General features: G+C 38.0%; 1 protein-coding gene across 1 annotated transcript; it reads left to right on the top strand.

The window, feature by feature from the left end:
* The first annotated feature begins 908 nt into the window (after positions 1 to 908).
* Positions 909 to 14,066, top strand: LOC115230264. Its single transcript, XM_029800472.2, has 5 exons — positions 909 to 1,081; positions 6,408 to 6,490; positions 6,830 to 6,882; positions 12,411 to 12,493; positions 13,928 to 14,066. The coding sequence occupies exons 1-5, from the start codon at positions 952 to 954 to the stop codon at positions 13,978 to 13,980; spliced, it is 402 nt and encodes a 133-aa protein (XP_029656332.1). The 5' UTR covers positions 909 to 951; the 3' UTR covers positions 13,981 to 14,066.
* The last annotated feature ends 5,018 nt before the right edge of the window (positions 14,067 to 19,084 follow it).

The raw sequence follows: 19,084 nt of genomic DNA, 5'->3' as shown, positions 1-19,084 counted from the left end.
AGCAGCATTTCTTCTGACTTTACATTCTGAGATCAAATGCCACCAGGGTCGACTTTGTCTTTTACCCTTACGGGATCGATAAATAAGTACCACTGGGGTCTATGTAATCGACTACACCACCCGCCCAAAATAGCTGCCAAAATTTGAAATCAGCATTATTCAAAGATTTAAAGATTCTTGTAAGTTCCAGAATTTCACAAAATAATTGTAGCAAAGAAAGCACATACCTAGATACAGCCAATAGAATCTATCAGTGATTCTGTTGGATTCAGGCTAATACTATTTATTCAATTTTATGATTACATTAGAGCTATATATCTTGCTAGTACATGATGGTCATCCTGGGATTTCACTCATCACAGACTATGTAACACGGTCTCTCTTCTCTCATTTCTACCACGTCATTCCACAGGTTAAGCATCTAAATTGTTCCTCCCAGAGGCTGAGCTTTATTAGTTTTAAGACAAGACCAACTGGTGGAATCACTCAAATCTGTGCATATGTAGGAAAATATACATAAATCCATTGCTGCCGCTGTTGCTACTGATGTCTATGGTGGCGAAATATTAGCAACTAATTCCCCCATTCAACTTGAACTAACAACTTGGCTCCTTAATTCTGCATCACCTACACCGTTCCAACTAATCTTGTATTGAATAATCATAAAAACAAGAAATTATTGTAAATAAAAACAGATGCAGGAATATTGTTTTTATATCTGAACTCTAGTTAGAAAATATTTGACATTAGTTTTGATATAGGGGTGAGGAGTAAATAATATTTTCTCCCCCAATGCAAGACACCATTTATCCTTCTTTCACTAAATTATGAGTTCAAATCACGACCAGTTCGAAGGTTTCTTATATTCCTCTGAGATTGATGAAATTCTCCTCGGAATGAATAAACTCGACTGACAATATTAACATTTATTTTTTCAGTTCTTCCAGAACGATGGGGCATCCAGAAATGGCATCAAGTCAAAACCTGTCATCACAAAAGTGTTCACCGTTTACTGGTATCTGGCAAGAACCAGACATGTCTCAATGTTACAATGCAGAACAGAGCAAAGGCATTGATGATGGTGAGCGAGCAAATTATTTTTAAATGACTTTTACAGTAGTAGAAGTAGCAGGATGAGAAGAAGTAATTTTTGTGAGTGACTTTCTGTCTGTTTAAATACGACCACTCTGGTGGGGGTGGGGGTGGTGAGTGTGTATGTGTATGTCTTTCTATGTCTGTTCCATTATGACTGTCCTGTGTGTGCGTGTGTGTGTGTTTGTAATTACAATGATTTTTCAAAAGGTAATGCAACCTATTCTCCCGTTTGAGTCCTCCAGGAATGTGTCCATCTCGTTCAACGGCAAATCATTTGACTCATTTATGGAAACGTTATGAAAGAATTTATTACTTTGGGAGTTGAGTTCATTATTGTAATATCGTTAAAAGCACGTTTTCGTAAACATTCTGCAGACAGGCTGAGTAGAGAGAGAAGCAGAAAAACAACAGGGATATTACTGGTACATACCTCTTTGCATACATTACGTTGGAGCGGTGTTGTAGAATCTTCAAATATTCAATGACATACCCTACATATCTGTTTGTCATAGAATATAAGCAATTTACTTCTCTCAAATGTTATTATGGCACTGTCAAATTGAATAGATTTTCATATGCATTTAGTGATGTGATGATTTCAATTTCTCATTAGACCATTATGAAAACTTATCACTATTAATCCTTAAATTAGGCGGTAAGCTGGCAGAATCGTTAGCAGAGCGGGAGAAATGCTTTGCAGTACTTCGTCTGTCTTTACGTTCTGAGTTCAAATTCCGCCAAGATTGACTTTGCTTTTCATAATTTCTGTGTCGATAAAATAAGCGCAAGTTGAGCTCTGGGTCAATGTAATCAACTTAACCCCCTACACCAAATCTGCTGGTCACGTACCAATATTTGAAACCTCTATTATTCCGTTTATTATGTCCTTTCATTTACACGATTTTTTCATTTCATGTTCATTTCATTCATCGCTTACAATGCTCCCCCCACACACACACACTCCCTCTCTCTCTCACTCACACTCACACCACACACAGATGGAATCAAACACCACGACATGAAGGAAAAGAGAAAAAGAGAGCACTTTTGGCGAGTGAGCAAAATATTGGTTTGAAAGCTGGAAAACTGAAGTGGACAGAGAAGCTAAAGGAGATGGACAGGAAGTCAAGAAAGGTTCTAACGATGTATGGAGCCCATCATCCACATGCAGACCTCGATCGCCGATACACGAAGAGAGCGAATGGAGAAAAGGGACTGATAAGTGTGGGAAACTGCGTGCGTTTCGAACTCGAAGGCTTAATGAGATACCGAACCCAAAGAAAGGAAACCTTGTTAGTGACAGTTAGGAATGAGGGAGTATTGAAAGCAGGAAAACCGAAGGAAGAAACACAAAAAGAATGGCGCAAGAAGGGAGAACACAATGAATTTCCATATAACAAAAAGTAGGTGGGATTGGCTGATGAAAGGAATTCTAAAGAAAGAGACCGAGAACACTATATTGGCAGCGCAAGAGTAAGCTTTGGCCACAAACTGGAGGGTCGACATTAGAATGAGCAAGTGTCCAGGAACTCCCACAATGCAAGCCTCAAGGAACTCCTACAAAACCTCTGATAAAGAGAAATAATAATCAAAATAAATAAATTTGACAAAAACTAATAAGTTGCTGAAAATATGTGACGCTCAACATCCGAAAGCAGATATCAACCGACTGTAATTAAGGAAAGACCAGACTGGGAGATGCTTAATAGCAGTAGAAGAACGTATAGAGATGCAAAAATAGCTTAGCCGAGTATTTACAACGTGGCACAGAAAAACTACTAAAGACTGAATAAAAAGGCAGGTAAAAGCAGACTTCTCTAGCTATAATTCTAATGAAAAGGCCTGCTAGTGTGAAAAGTGCAGAAACTGTGTCCAAAAAGCCTAAATTAAGCGACGCGAGAGAGAAAAGGCCCCAGTACTTATTCTTTGTAAGCCTAGTATTTATTCTATCGGTCTCTTTTGTCGAACCGCTAAGTTACATGGTCGTAAACACACCAGCATCGGTTGTCAAGCGATGTTGGAGGGGGGGAACAAAAACACACACAAACATATACACACATACACACACATAGATATATATATACATATACATATATACGACAGGCTTCTTTCAGTTTCCGTCTACCAAATCCACTCACAAGGTTTTGGTCGGTCCGAGGCTTAAGTAGAAGACACTTGCCCAAGGTACCACGCAGGTTCTTCCTGAAATTTCAATTGAAAGCGATTCTCCTTCCAAACGCTAATATCCCTCTTCCTTGCACACATTGTATCCCTCGTACACAGGGTAATCAAATTAATAAAAACCGCTTTAGATATTTCTTTTGCGTTCTATTTTACTGTGCTTTTATTATTGTCATTTTCCTTGTAACTGTAGGCTTTTTGTTTCGAAACCCATAAAAATGGCCATTGGATGGTTTTGTGTTGCTGGAAAGGAACAATCATATTCTAATACATATGTCTGCATGTGTGGGCATGGTTGCATATATATATGTATATATGTATACATATATATATATATATATATATATATATATATATATATATATATATATATATATATATATATATATATGCGTAGTAGTGGGTGTGTGGTAAGTAGATTGCTTACGAACCATATGGTCCCGGGTTCAGTCCCACTGCGTGGTACCTTGGGCAAGTGTCTTCTGCTATAACCTCAGGCCGACCAAAGCCTTGTGAGTGGATTTGGTAGACGGAAACTGAAAGAAGCCTGTCGTATATATGTATATGTATATATATCTATGTGTGTGCATGTGTGTATATGTTTGTGTCTGTTTTTATCCCCCCTCCAACATCGCTTGACAACCGATGCTGGTGTCTTTACGACCCTGTAACTTAGCGGTTCGGCAAAAGAGACCGATAGAATAAATACTAGGCTTACAAAGAATAAGTACTGGGGTCGACTTGCTCGACTAAACGCGGTGCTCCAGCATGGCAACAGTCAAATGACTGAAACAAGTAAAAGAGTAAAAAGAGTAAAGAGTATATATGAATCTTTAGTCAAATATATTCAATGAGAATATTACATACTGAATATATATTGAGTGCTCTATTGTATCAAAGTGTTAATATTATTAAGGTATTTATATATTTAATGCGAGCGATTATATATATTTTTAAATAATATGTTATTATTAATATTAAGAATTCAATATCAGAAAACTTCACAGAAAGATATACACGTGTGAAAAAAAATGGTTGTATTAAAAATATATAAATAAATAAATATAAATATTTAAAAAATATATTGTATATGTATACGTATAAATATATAATGTATATGACAGTTTATAAGTTTTGAATTAAATATTTAAACCTTTTTTACGATCGTTTCACAGAAAGTGCTGTCCCTATAATGAAATCCTATATTGGATACGTGTACGTGCACATAGATGCAAATAAATGTTTCTACATGTATATTTATATGTATATATATATATGTATATATATATTATATATATAATATATATATATATATATATATATATATATATATATATATATATATATATATATGTTTACTTATGTATGTACATATGAATATAAACTTATATATATATATATCTCTATATATAAACGGCAGTTTGTCTGTGCGTGTTTCTGTGTGTCTGTTTGCTTGTACCCTCACCCTGACCACGGCTTTCAACCGATTCTGATGAAACTTGACACACACATAGCCCAATGTCATAATTCAAAACTAACGCAGTTCCCCCTGTTCTGAAAAAAATCGATAAAATCGACATGGGGTCGAGAATCAGAAACAAACCACAGACTGTCTAGGGGACGCAACTCAACCTTTTTTAACTCAAAAAAAAATTTACCATCATTTTTTTGCTATTTTTTGGCTATAACTCCCTAAAAATGCTTTATAGTTATTTCCCTTACAAACCTGAGCAACGCCGGGCGATACTGCTAGTATATATATATATGTTACGTATGTATGCAAATGTGGGCTGATTTACATATATGTATATATAAATAGATGAGTGTATTTTTACCTTGTTAACGATTAACACGGAAAAAATAAATAAATAGTTACCGGGGTAGCAAAAATCTCGCAAGTAAAGATGTTGTAACTCCTTGTTTATAAAGGTAGAAACTTCGTGTTTACGTTGAATATTTTGAATAATATATGAATAAATAAATGGAGTTTAACGCAGGTGTAATCAAATATTTTTACTTTCGACACATGTTTCGACAATTCCACTGTTACTATTCAAAAGAATAAATGAAACAATGCAATCTTCTCTTCAGGAAGGTGAAAAAAGCGAAACTTGTCAATAAGACATTTTAGCAAAAAATGATGGATTTGTGTAGCGATAGACAGAACGCGATTAATATTGTTTAAAAAAACGTTATATGATATAACGTCATAAGTAGCTAACAGAAAGAGTAGGGATATTAATAGTGAATGTTAAATATAAAGGAAATTAAAGTTTGAATTATATATAATTATAGAGACTACTTATATGCACTAAATGTATGCTCGCTCTATAACCGTGCTTACTAGAGTATTTTTAGAAAAAATAATGAAAAATAGCTCAGAATTGCAGAGAAGACAGAATTTCTTGCCTTTGTCATATGGTAGCGAAATTGTGAGAATCAACCATTCTAACTGAAATTGTTCATATATATATACACACACACATATACACTACCGTCAGAAATTAATTAGCACCCTTGATTTGCTCTTCACTCAAGGTATGTGCTGTCACCTAGTGGCCATATCTCGAACTATTGCTTTGTTGCGAGTTCACTTTTGCGCAGAACGATGACGTAACTTTGTTTGCAGAGCAGTTTGAGAGTCTACAGCCTTATGATGTTGACATAGCAGTGCAACAACTACTTGGAGTGCTGATGCAGACAAATCTTCCTTTGTTTAATAGATATAGGTAGCGCCTCGCAAGGACCGAAATCACCGTATTAAGTTTTCTCATCGCGTAAGACGTTTTGAACAGCTCATAGGTTAATTAATTTAACCTATTTAATGTAGAAATTGAGAAGTGCTAATTAATTTCTGACGCAAGTGTATATATATATATATATATATATATATAAGTACATGGAACTGTGTATGTGTACAAACATGCATTTATATATGTGTTTATACATGTAGATGCAGATGTATTAATGTGAGTCTGTATGTTCGTATATATATATATTTATTTATAGTATTTTTAAGTGTATATGTGATTATGAACGTGTATTTTTATCTACGTATGTGGGTTTTATGTGCATCTATGACGTGTGTCTCATTTATAAATACAGCAATTATTTTCTATATCAATCCATAGGCTGGACCAAATCCTTCGCATTTCGTTTGATTTTAAAATCTTTCAACGAATATAAAAAACCTGCTGAGAACATATCAAGAGCCGTGAGTAGATATCTGCCCTCTCTTTCTCCGAACACACACACACGCGCGCGCGCTGAACACGCGCACACATGCATACACTCACACACACACACACACACACATGCATTTTTTATACAAGAAATGCAAAACGTCAATTTAAATAGTGAGTGAGCTCAATACGTTTCGTAGATAGTGATATCGATTTTGTTAGCCTGATCAGCTTAAACACATAAATACATACATATGTAAAATGATTTCCTTATCTGTATCTTTTTATACTTCTCAAAGCTTTTAAATCAAACTTTGTTTCTTGAATTTAATGTATGCATATATATATATATACACATCTGGCTTTTGCAGATGGAGCATGAGTTTTTAACCGTGACTGGAAAATTCCGAGTTGAATATCCTGGGTAAGCAAAAGCTTCTAACACATTTATTCAAATTTATTTTGTTTTGTTCCAAACATTCGATTTTATCGCACGTATTATACGTCACCATAATCAACAGTGTTGTACTTGTGACCCACAATATACTAATTCGTACCTTCGACGAAATGCTTAAGTGTTTTATCAATGTTTTATTATACAAAGGATAAACAAACCCACATAATGATAAAGAGAGAACTGTGTGTGTATATATATATATATATATATATATATATATGCATATATACATACACATACATACCTGTATATATATATATATATATATTATCTAATAATAATTTAACATTACTTGAAAAGGTAGTGGGTAGCGAACTTCTTTACTACTTCAGGGAGTGACGACCTTGCCTGACACGAGTTCCGGGCTCAGCTGGCTCCGGCAGACAGTACCCGGTATGGGCCCCTATCCAGGGTTACGGAACGGAAACAACCTTCAAAGAAATCCGGAGTGGAGCCCCGAAGGCGGTCTACTGTTCGACTCGACACTCTTCCGGCAGCTCCTGCAACCAAGCTTGTGCCAAACGTAATGCACTGCACTCCTTTGGACTACATCAGCAAGGTCGAGAGAGGAAACCTGACGATTGGGCTACCCAGGACTTTCTTATCTATAGCCCAGGCTTGCGCAAAACTGGAGAGGACACTTCAGTGCTGCTGTAAAAAGCTGCAGAAACAACACGGGAGGTAACAGTCACGAGTGATAAGTCTATTCAGATTGGCGTAAAATATGGGCGCTACGGGTTACCTCTGACGGTGGGAGGGACCTCCGTGTCCTATTGGTTAGCTACTGCCCACCTCAAGCTGGGCAGCCCCCAGTTAGTAAGGTGCTGACCCGCCACAGGTCGCCTGCTTCATTGGGTGCTTGAAGCTAAAAGTATGACTTGAAAAGCGGCCTGCAACCTCTGCACCAGGCAAACAACTAAAAGTCAAGAAAACACCAGTTGTGCGGTTGGCAAGTTGGAATGTCAGGACCATGTGCCCTGGAATATCTGATGATCTACTCAGGGTTGAAGACACAAGGAAAACGGCCATCATTGACCGTGAACTAAAGAGGCTCAACATAGATATTGCTGGGCTGCAGGAGACAAGTCTCCCCTCGAACGGCAAACTCAAAGAGCAGGATTTCACCTCCTTTTGTCAGGAAGCGATCCAGAAGAACCTCGTCAGCATGGCATTGGCTTTTAGCGAGAAACTAATTACTCTCCTCAATAGAACCACCATCAGGAGTCACTGAGCGTATCCCCTCACTGCGCCTCTCGACTTCTTCTGGCTCAGTACATCTACTCAGCATCTCTACTCCCACTCTCTACAGCTCAGAGGAGACCAAGTACCAGTTCTACAAAGATCTCAACTGTGTCATAGAAAATATACCAACGACTGAAAATATCTACCTTCTAGGGCATTTTAACGCTCGCGTGGGATCTGACCATGATTCGTGGCCCATTTGTGTCGGACACTTTGGTATTGGCAACATGAATGACAATAGTCAGAGACTACTCGTATTCTGCACATACCACAACCTGTGCATCACAAACACATTCTTTACCAACAAGTCTTCCCACAAGGCATCTTGGAGACATCCAAGATCTCACCACTGGCATCAGCTGGATCTCATCATTACACGGAGATCCTTTCTGAATTCTACTCTATTGACCCGCAGTTACCACAGCGCGGATTGTGACACAGACCACTCACTAATTAGAAGTAGGGTGAGGATTCTGCCTAAAAAAGTCCATCGCTTCAAGAAAGTCGGCCGACCACGCATTAACACTGCCAGAACCTCGGAACCTACACTGCGAAAATGTTTTGCTGCTTCTATCAAGGTTGCCCTCAGTAGCTGCCCAACCTCCTCTGCTGAAAGTAGGTGGAACTATATCAGGGAAGCTTTGTATACGACATCAATAGATACTTTCGGCATGAGAGAAAGTCAAAACCCAGATTGGTTCAATGCTGGGCTCTCAGAGCTGGAGCCAGTTATCGAAGCAAAGCGTGCAGCTCTGATGGAATACAAGAGTGATTCTTCTACAAAGTCACACGAAGAACTCTGAAAGGCACGAAATAAAACCAAACTGACAGCCAGACGCTGTGCAAATAGGTATTGGCAGGAAATCTGTCAGAATATCCAGTCAGCTGCTGACAGTGGCGACACCTGTGGGATGTATACCGGTTTGAAGAAGGCCCTCGGTCCATCCGCAACCAAGTCAGCCCCTCTGGAGATCTCATCAGGGATCAAGGCAAGCAAATGGATAGATGGGTGGAGCACTACCAGGATCTCTACTCACGGGAGACTACAGTGGCTGAGGCTGCAGTCGAGAGTGTCAAGATCTTGCCAGTCATGTGCGAACTTGACAGTCCGCCATCCATAGCAGAGCTCACCAAGGCTGTTGACTCCCTAGCAAGAAATAAGGCTCCGCGAAAAGACGGCATCCCCTCAGATATCATCAAAGCCGGCAAAAACACCATCCTGCTTCGGCATCTTCATGAGCTTCTGTGTCAGTGCTGGGAAGAGGGTACAGTCCCTCAGGATATGCGGGATGCTAACATCATTACGCTTTACAAAAACAAAGGTGACCGTGGTGATTGTAACAATTACCGTGGTATATCTCTTCTAAGCACTGTTAGAAAGACCTTTGCCCGCGTTATCCTGGCAAGGCTACGACTACTTGCTCCTCGTATCTATCCGGAATCGCAGTGTGGCTTTAGAAGAAGCAGATCAACTATCGATATGATATTCTCCGTACGCCAACTTCAGGAGAAGATAAAAGAGAGCAGAAAATGCCATTATATATGGCCTTCATTGATCTAACAAAGGCTTTTGACTCGGTAAGCAGAACAGGCCTCTTCATCCTGCTCCAAAAACTCGGATGTCCACCGAGGCTGCTGAGGATCATCAAGTCTTTCCATGATGACATGCAAGGCACCATACAGCACAACGGTTCAACATCAGCCGCCTTCCAAATAAAAAACGGGGTAAAGCAAGGTTATGTCCTCGCTCCTACATTGTTTGGCATCTTCTTCTCGCTCTTACTATCACAAACCTTTCAGACATCAGATGATGGAGTGTTTCTGAACAGTAGAAGTGACGGGAAACTGTTCAATCTCTCGCGCCTGTGTGCCAAGACCAAAATCAGAAACGTCCTGATCAAGGAGATGCTATTTGCTGATGATGCTGCTCTGGTATCACACACAGAAGAAGCCCTCCAAAGGCTCATTGACTGTTTTGAGCAAGCATGTAACGACTTTGGCTTAGCTATCAGCCTTAAGAAGACCAACATCATGGGTCAGGCTACATCGGGCATCCCAAACATACATATTGGAGACCACAGATTACAAGAGGTGGAGAAGTTTACCTATCTGGGCTCTACCGTCACCTACAACCTATCCTTTGACGCTGAGCTCAATATATGCATTGGAAAGGCAGCTGCTGCGATGGCCCAACTCTCCAAACGGGCTTGGGACAACAATAAGCTGATGAAGACCACGGAAATGAAGATCTACCAGGCATGTGTACTCAGCACTCTACTGTATGGAAGTGAGACTTGGACGCTATACACACACCAAGAGCCTCACCTAAACATCTTTCACCTGCGCCCTCCGAAAAATCCTCCGCATCAAATGGCAGAATCATATCCCCAACAAATATGTCCTCAGGCAAGCAGGAATACCAAGCATGTTTGCACTCCTCACACAAAGACGTATGAGATGGCTTGGGCATGTTAGCCGTATGAAAGATGGCAGAATCCCCAAGGACATACTCTACGGAGAGCTTGCTAGGGGTACTAGGTCTGTGGTTAGACCGCTCTTACGTTACAAGGATGTTTGCAAAAGGGACATGAAGGCCTGCAACATCAATATTAGCGGTTGGGAGGCAGTTGCCGGCAACCGTGGAGAATGGCGACTTACAGTAAAAGAGGGAATACAAAGGAGTGACAGAGAGAGAGAGAGGAGAAATGGAAAGAAAAGAAGAGACGTCAACAAGAAACTATGACATTACAACCAGCCAGGAACAGTCTTCGCTATATTTGCGGTACCTGCCAGAGGGAGTGTTTGTCCAGGATAGGACTACACAGCCACAGCAGGAAATGTATCAGGATATGAAATATAAAAGCCGGACTGGACTATTTTATGCGCAACTCCATTGTCTCCTGAGACAAAAAGGATGCCAACCAATATATATATATATATATATATATATATATACATACACACACAGAAGGATAAGATCAATATTTAAATATCGATTTTATCAGGTGGCCAGCATGGGAATAAAAAACATCAAAGGTAACAATTATTTAAAATTATAATATAGGGTAATAGCAGTCAAATCTTGACTCTAGAGCCACATTAAATGTTCATATAGCACCAGGAGAGAAGACGAAGAGACAAAATAGAATAGCAAACATTTCTGGATAATTCCAGATCCCGGATTTCTGACTCTGCATAAGAAATGCTCTGCCTTCATCAGTGGAATATACTCAGAAAAGCAAATAAATACAAATATATACATATACAACATACGATATACTTACATATACGAAAGTATTTATAATATATATATATATATATATATATATATATATATGTATATATATATGTATGTATATATATGTATATATATATATATGAGCGTGTATATATAAATCAAGGCGGCTATCAGCATTTTAAGACCAACAGGGAAATAATTCACAATCACTAAAGGTGACAAGAGTGCAGTGAGCACCAGCATTATTAGAAATATTAGTCATAGACTATTTCGTTTTGGGATTTGGTTTGCAAGATTCTTTATATGAGTTCGTTTGTTGAAGCATATTCTTTCTGGGGAGAGCCATTTTCTTTTTGTGCCTTATAATTCCACACACTCACCGGTAACATTTCAACGTATTTCTTATTTTTATTTTCCTAAAACTTTTCGTTGAGTCTTGCAAACTTTTACCAGTGATTGTGTTAAATTATAGTCATAGACACCTTAGCCATAAAAACATATGGTACATTGACAGAGGGGGACAACATTCCCTACGGTAAGCCAGATGGATTAGATTAGCATGGTAATTTCTTATAAGAAGTTAATACTCATCAGCAATGCTCACTCCATTACGGCTGGTGGAGGTTAACTCACGCCTGTCAATATCTTTGAGAATGACATAAAAATGAGTGATTGATTTCCCAAAATGGCAATGTGAAGATTATAATATATTGAAGGTAGCTAACACACATTTTAAAACCAACCAGGTAATTATATATATATAAAATGTATATAAAAACTTATACACGGAGGGAAGACCACCATGTGGATTTCTTACATGCTAAAGAGGGCAAGCCACGGTACTGGACGAATATGTTCTTAACACCAACTTTTAGTCACCCGCTTGTAGTTTTAGCCTTCTTCACTAATTCTGTTCTCAACCATACTGAATGCGGTTATTTTACCTATGATGATCCAATCCTAAGCTATATTTGAATATAGAAATAATTGAAACAAAACAATTAATCTCTTTAAGTGTTCAAAGTCAACTGCGGCGCAATATCTCCCAAGGTTTGAACCAATTCCAGGCATTGCTCAACATGAATTTGCTTGATGAAAGTAAGTATCGTGTTTCTTCATTTTTATAACACCATTACCGTCATAATTAGCTTCATCAATCACCATACCATCCTCTTCGTCGTTGTCGTCATCATCAACCACAACGGATGATACCTTAGGACACCCACGCGTGCACGCAAGCGCACAGACTCTCCCCCTCTCTCTCTTACATACAACTATTTATTTACATTTTCTCAAAGCTTGGATAATTTCAATAAATCAGCATTTTATTTTGCGCTTTTCCGTTTCTTGTCCCTACGGAACGGTTTGTCTTTGCTCAGTTTCTTTTTAATTATAGCAATTAACCGAGGGCAAAAATGTTTTCTTCTTATTTTGTATAGAAGTAGAAGATGCAGACTCTACTGGGCAGAATAATTCACACAATTCCAGTACTTTCTTTAATTCACTCAGGAAAATTATTCAATGCTGCAAATAATTTTCCTCAGCCAAAATTAATTTTGTTCGAAGTGATCATATTAATTTTTGAATTAGGATCGATAGATACACACACAGCTCATACGCTTTAACTCATCTCTAAGAGATATAAAAGAGGAATAAATCACATCCCATTGCCGAACAATGATATAATTTTTTTCACTTCGTTTCCATTCATTTCATTTTACCACTGCCAAATCAATATAATGTCTATCTATTTCCGGCATAAAAGAGGTTTATGCGCATCCGGTCAGTATGTCTAAGTAGTGGTCAATATTGAGGAAATGCAACAATAGAGGCCGCGAAACAGACAATAGCATTTTTACTAGTCAAATCCCGTAACAAATTATATATTGCTCGGGAAAATGTAAAAATATATATACATATACACATACATATTTCGGGATGGTCATGTTATTTATTATTTTAAAAAATATATAAATGAATAAATATATGTGTGCATATATATATTGTGTGCCCAGGTAGAGTATACGGGGATCTCTACGTACAACAGTGTTCGGGCAAACAGATCACATTGGCATAATTTGAAGAACGCTGTCGAAGTAGTTTCTCATGGATTCAGATCTACGTTTCGAGCATTGTCTTCTGTGAAATATACACGCTGGCCATTTTCAAGATGTGCAGATAGATTTTAAGAAAGTGTTCCTACATGTAAACAGGATGTGACATTTGTGTTGACAGTGTATTTGTCTCAAAGCAGAACAGTTCTTCCATCAGCGCTTGTCAATTGGCTGAAGTAACATGAAAGGCATCGTCATTCATGGTATATTCGTGAATAAGTCACAAACTGAAATACGTTGATCTATTGTTTAGGGAAATATTATTTACTTGTTTAAGGGTTGTACTGGATACATAGCGAAAACAGCTCTAACAGTTCAAATAGTAAGAAATAAACATATATATATATATACAAATTCATACTATCCGGTAATTAATGTGCTTAAACTTTTATATTTTGTCTTTTCATTATGTTTCCAGGTTCAAGTACTGGTAATGGAACAGAGGATAGAACAGCAGAAACAAACTTTTGAGTGAAAATCGAAAAAGAGCCTCCAAGAATCGTCTTTGATGATATTTTATGCTATAAAACGATATTTTCTGCATATATAATACAAAAATAAAATTTTCTCCATATATAATATAAAATAATATTTTCTCCATATATAATATGAAATAATATTTTCTCCATATATAATATAAAATTATATTTTCTCCATATATAATATAAAATTATATTTTCTCCATATATAATACAAAAATAAAATTTTCTCCATATCTCTCTCTATATAAACGGCAGTTTGTCTGTGCGTGTTTCTGTGTGTCTGTTTGCTTGTACCCTCACTCTGACCACGGCTTTCAACCGATTCTGATGAAACTTGACACACACATAGCCCAATGTCATAATTCAAATCTAACGCGGCGAAAATTTTGAAAAGTTCCCCCAGTTCTGAAAAAAATCGATAAATTCGACATGGGGTCGAGAATCAAAAAAATAAACCACAGACTGTCTAGGGGACGCAACTCAACCTTTTTTTACTCTCAAAAAAAAATTTACCATAATTTTTTTTCTATTTTTTTGCTATTTTTTGGCTATAACTCTCTAAAAATGCTTTATAGTTATTTCCCTTACAAACCTGAGCAACGCCGGGCGATACTGCTAGTATAATATAAAATAATATTTTCTCCATATATAATATGAAATAATATTTTCTCCATATATAATATAAAATTATATTTTCTCCATATATAATATAAAATAATATTTTCTCCATATATAATATGAAATAATATTTTCTCCATATATAATATAAAATTATATTTTCTCCATATATAATATAAAATAATATTTTCTCCATATATAATACAAAAATAAAATTTTCTCCATATCTCTCTCTATATAAACGGCAGTTTGTCTGTGCGTGTTTCTGTGTGTCTGTTTGCTTGTACCCTCACTCTGACCACGGCTTTCAACCGATTCTGATGAAACTTGACACACACATAGCCCAATGTCATAATTCAAATCTAACGCGGCGAAAATTTTGAAAAGTTCCCCCAGTTCTGAAAAAAATCGATAAATTCGACATGGGGTCGAGAATCAAAAAAAATAAACCACAGACTGTCTAGGGGACGCAACTCAACCTTTTTTTACTCTCAAAAAAAAATTTACCATAATTTTTTTTCTATTTTTTTGCTATTTTTTGGCTATAACTCTCTAAAAATGCTTTATAGTTATTTCCCTTACAAACCTGAGCAACGCCGGGCGATACTGCTAGTATAATATAAAATAATATTTTCTCCATATATAATATGAAATAATATTTTCTCCATATATAATATAAAATTATATTTTCTCCATATATAATATAAAATAATATTTTCTCCATATATAATATTAAATAATATTTTCTCCATATATAATATAAAATATTCTTTCGTTGTAACGACACTATAATTGTACGTTTCAATACAACACTATGCATGCATGAGACTGTATAATCCACCATGATGTAATTTAAACGAGTTTCAGGGCCTCAGTATGGCTTGAAACAGAAAATATTGCATGATTTGAAATTATATTGATATTCTATCTTCTTGCCAATTTAATGTTATCAATGTAAGCTTTAGAATTGTTAAATAAAGGATTAAATCTGATCTGTTGCTACCGTTCGTTTTCTAGATGAAATACTGTAATCCCGCAGACTAAGATCAAATACCACCGGAAGAGGCATTGATTCCATTTGTTATTTTAAACATTCCACTAAAATGTTAAAACTTGCAAAATGTATCATGTTGATTAGATTTACGATAATTTATCTAATTAGTATTATCAGGTCATTCAACTGTCATTGTTCAAGTAATCAACATTTCACAAACAGCTGGAATGGAAGCACTCCGTCGGTTACGACGACGAGGGTTCCGGTTGATCCGAATCAACGGAACAGCTTGCTCGTGAAATTAACGTGTAAGTGGCTGAGCACTCCACAGACACGTGTACCCTTAACGTAGTTCTCGGGGATATTCAGCGTGACACAGAGAGTGACAAGGCCGGCCCTTGTCAGGTACAACAGAAACAGGAAGTAAGAGTGAGAGAAAGTTGTGGTGAAAGAGTACAGCAGGGATCACCACCACCCCTTGCAGGAGCACTCTGTCGGTTACGACGACGAGGGTTCCGGTTGATCCGAATCAATGGAACAGCCTGCTCGTGAAATTAACGTGTAAGTGGCTGAGCACTCCACAGACACGTGTACCATTAACGTAGTTCTCGGGGATATTCAGCGTGACACAGAGAGTGACAAGGCCGGCCCCTTGAAATACAGGTACAACAGAAAGTAAGAGTGAGAGAAAGTTGTAGTGAAAGAGTACAGCAGGGATCACCACCATCCCTGCCGGAGCCTCGTGGGGCTTTTAGGTGTTTTCGCTCAATAAACACTCACAACGCCCGGTCTGGGAATCGAAACCGCGATCCTACGACCGCGAGTCCGCTGCCCTAACCACTGGGCCATTGCGCCTCCTCATCAAATATGGTATTTGTTAATCTTATCTTACTAGAATAGACTCCGATTTGCTTTTTCCTAGACTTCAGGCGATTTGCTGTGTTCGAGAAGACACGTGAAAGACACACATGCCGATGATACGTAAAAAGCACCCGTGTAGGTGACACATAAAAGGTAGTTAGTTAGTTAGTTAATTTGGCTCAAAAGCAAATAGCAAGGCCATGTAGGAGGACATGGAGTTAAGTACAGGGTGGTGTTCATGTAAAGAGTTCTGGCCACTTGAGGTCAAGGGAGACTTTCAACCAAGCGGTCGTCGGCATCTTCACCATCTCGTCTGGCAGCTTGTTCCACAGATCCGCATCCCGGACGGAGAAAGCTCCTCTCCTTTGATTGAGATGAAATCGTCGCAGATAGAGCTTTTCAGAATGACCCCGAAGCCGACGCTCTGGAGCAGGAGTGAAGAACAGCTCTTTCAAGAGGTTACACTTTCCGCTTCTGATGCTGTGGGCGAGAATGAGATCACCACGGCGGCTCCGTTTTTCTAGAGAATAAAGGTCGAGCGTCCTCAGCCTTTCTTCATAGGACAAATCTTTGAGACCATGAACCATGCGGGTACCCATGCCGGTGACACGGAAAAGGCACATTACAAACCAATCCAAAACAGACTGGAGCCTAGTGCAGCTCTCCGGCTTACCAATCCCAAGCCAACACTGGAAACGATCTCTGGAGGATGATTATGGTATTTCTGTGGTTACTGAGAAAGATCAGGAAATTACGATTTTGTTCAAGGTGGGATTTTTTGTGTGTGTGCTTTGAATTGTTAATTAAAGGTGTGCCAAAGGTAAGACCTGTTTCGAGAAAACAGCTATATCTTCATTGAAGGATTCTGACGAGCAGACATCGCCCCCAGCGACACCTGGTTCCCGCGGTGTACAGGTGGCGAGTTCACATTTCTCAAATATAAGAGCTAGGAGCGGAAATAAGGGATGTCTAAAACACAAAACAAAAACGTAATTACATAAAGTGTGTGTGTGTGGTGGGATTAAGGACGATTAAGATCAAAGGCATGAAACGGAAATAATTTAGTTGATTAAAACATCTAATTAAATACTTTAAAATCATTTTTGATATGTATTAAAATACATACATACACACGCACGCGCTCGCACACACACACATACACAATGTATGTATGTAGGATCTTTTCTGTTTGAACGGCAGTTTTTTCTAGAGATGTCATATGAAATTGTCACCCATAATTATGACCCTAGTATCGATCTATTGCATTTCAATCTGCTTTAGGGTTAGGGTTAGTTAGGGCGAAGGGTATTAAAATACATACACACGCATGCGCGCGCGCACACACACACACACAGACACACACACATACACAATGTATGTATGTAGGATCTTTTCTGTTTGAACGGCAGTTTTTTCTAGAGATGTCATGAAATTGTCACCCATAATTATGACCCTAGTATTGATCTATTGCATTTCAATCAGCTTTAGGGTTAGGGTTAGGGGTGGAGGGAAGAGTATCTTTTTTTTTTCAGAAATGTAAATAAACCCAATCTGCTTCTTAAACGAGGGACATATTCATACGGCACAGAATGTGTTTTTTTTTACCTAAATAGACGTCATTGATTGGTTGAAATTGCAGAAATTGAAGAAAAAAACACAAAAAATATCTTAAAAACCATAGAATTTTCTCAATAAAGCCAAGAGAAAAAGATGTTTTATAAACACATTCTCCCAGTATACGAAGTTTGAAAGTGTTTACTTACGTGGAAATTATTTTTAAAAACTGCCGTTCAAACCGAAAAGACCCAAATATCTTACAAACTATAGAATGTTCTCAATAAAGCCAAGAGAAAAAGATGTTTTATAAACACATTCTACCAGTATACGAAGTTTAAAAGTGTTTAGTTACGTGGAAATCATTTAAAAAAACTGCCGTTCAAACGAAAAACTGCCGTTCAAACCACAAGGGGCTAAACACAGAGAGGACAAACAAGGACAGACAAACGGATTAAGTCGATTATATCGATCCCAGTGCGTAACTGGTACTTAATTTAACGACCCCGAAAGGATGAAAGGCAAAGTCGATTTCGGCGAAATTTGAACTCAGAACGTAGCGGCAGACGAAATACCTATTTCCTTACTACCGACAAGGGGCTAAGCACAAAGAGGACAAACAAGGACAGAGAAACGGATTAAGTCGATTACATCGACCCCAGTGCGTAACTGGTACTTAATTTATCGACCCTGAGAGGAGGAAAGGCAAAGTCGACCTTGGCTGAATTTGAACTCAGAACGTAACAGCAGACGAAATACGGCTACGCATTTCGCCCAGCGTGCTAACGGTTCTGCCAGCTCGCCGCCTTTACTTATACCACATGAATCAAGAACTTGCACTCTCTCCCCAAGATTCCACGTCGAGCCATATCTACTCCAGATGGGTTGGTAGGTATCCAGTTGGTTCAATAATAATAGGGTATGAAGCTGAGAATGTATCTTGGGTACTGGAATTGCAAACTCCTCATCTATGATCCATAGTTGTTCTTTTTCTCTTCTATTTTGCCAACCACAATGGAAACCGGAGGGCAGCTGATCTCCATAACAGAACACATCTTATCTTTAT

The sequence above is a fragment of the Octopus sinensis genome, unplaced genomic scaffold, assembly GCF_006345805.1.
Source record: "Octopus sinensis unplaced genomic scaffold, ASM634580v1 Contig15100, whole genome shotgun sequence".
Classification (NCBI taxonomy): Eukaryota; Metazoa; Mollusca; class Cephalopoda; order Octopoda; family Octopodidae; genus Octopus; species Octopus sinensis.
Note: the sequence above shows the minus strand (reverse complement) of the source record. Positions and strands in the feature narration are given on the sequence as shown.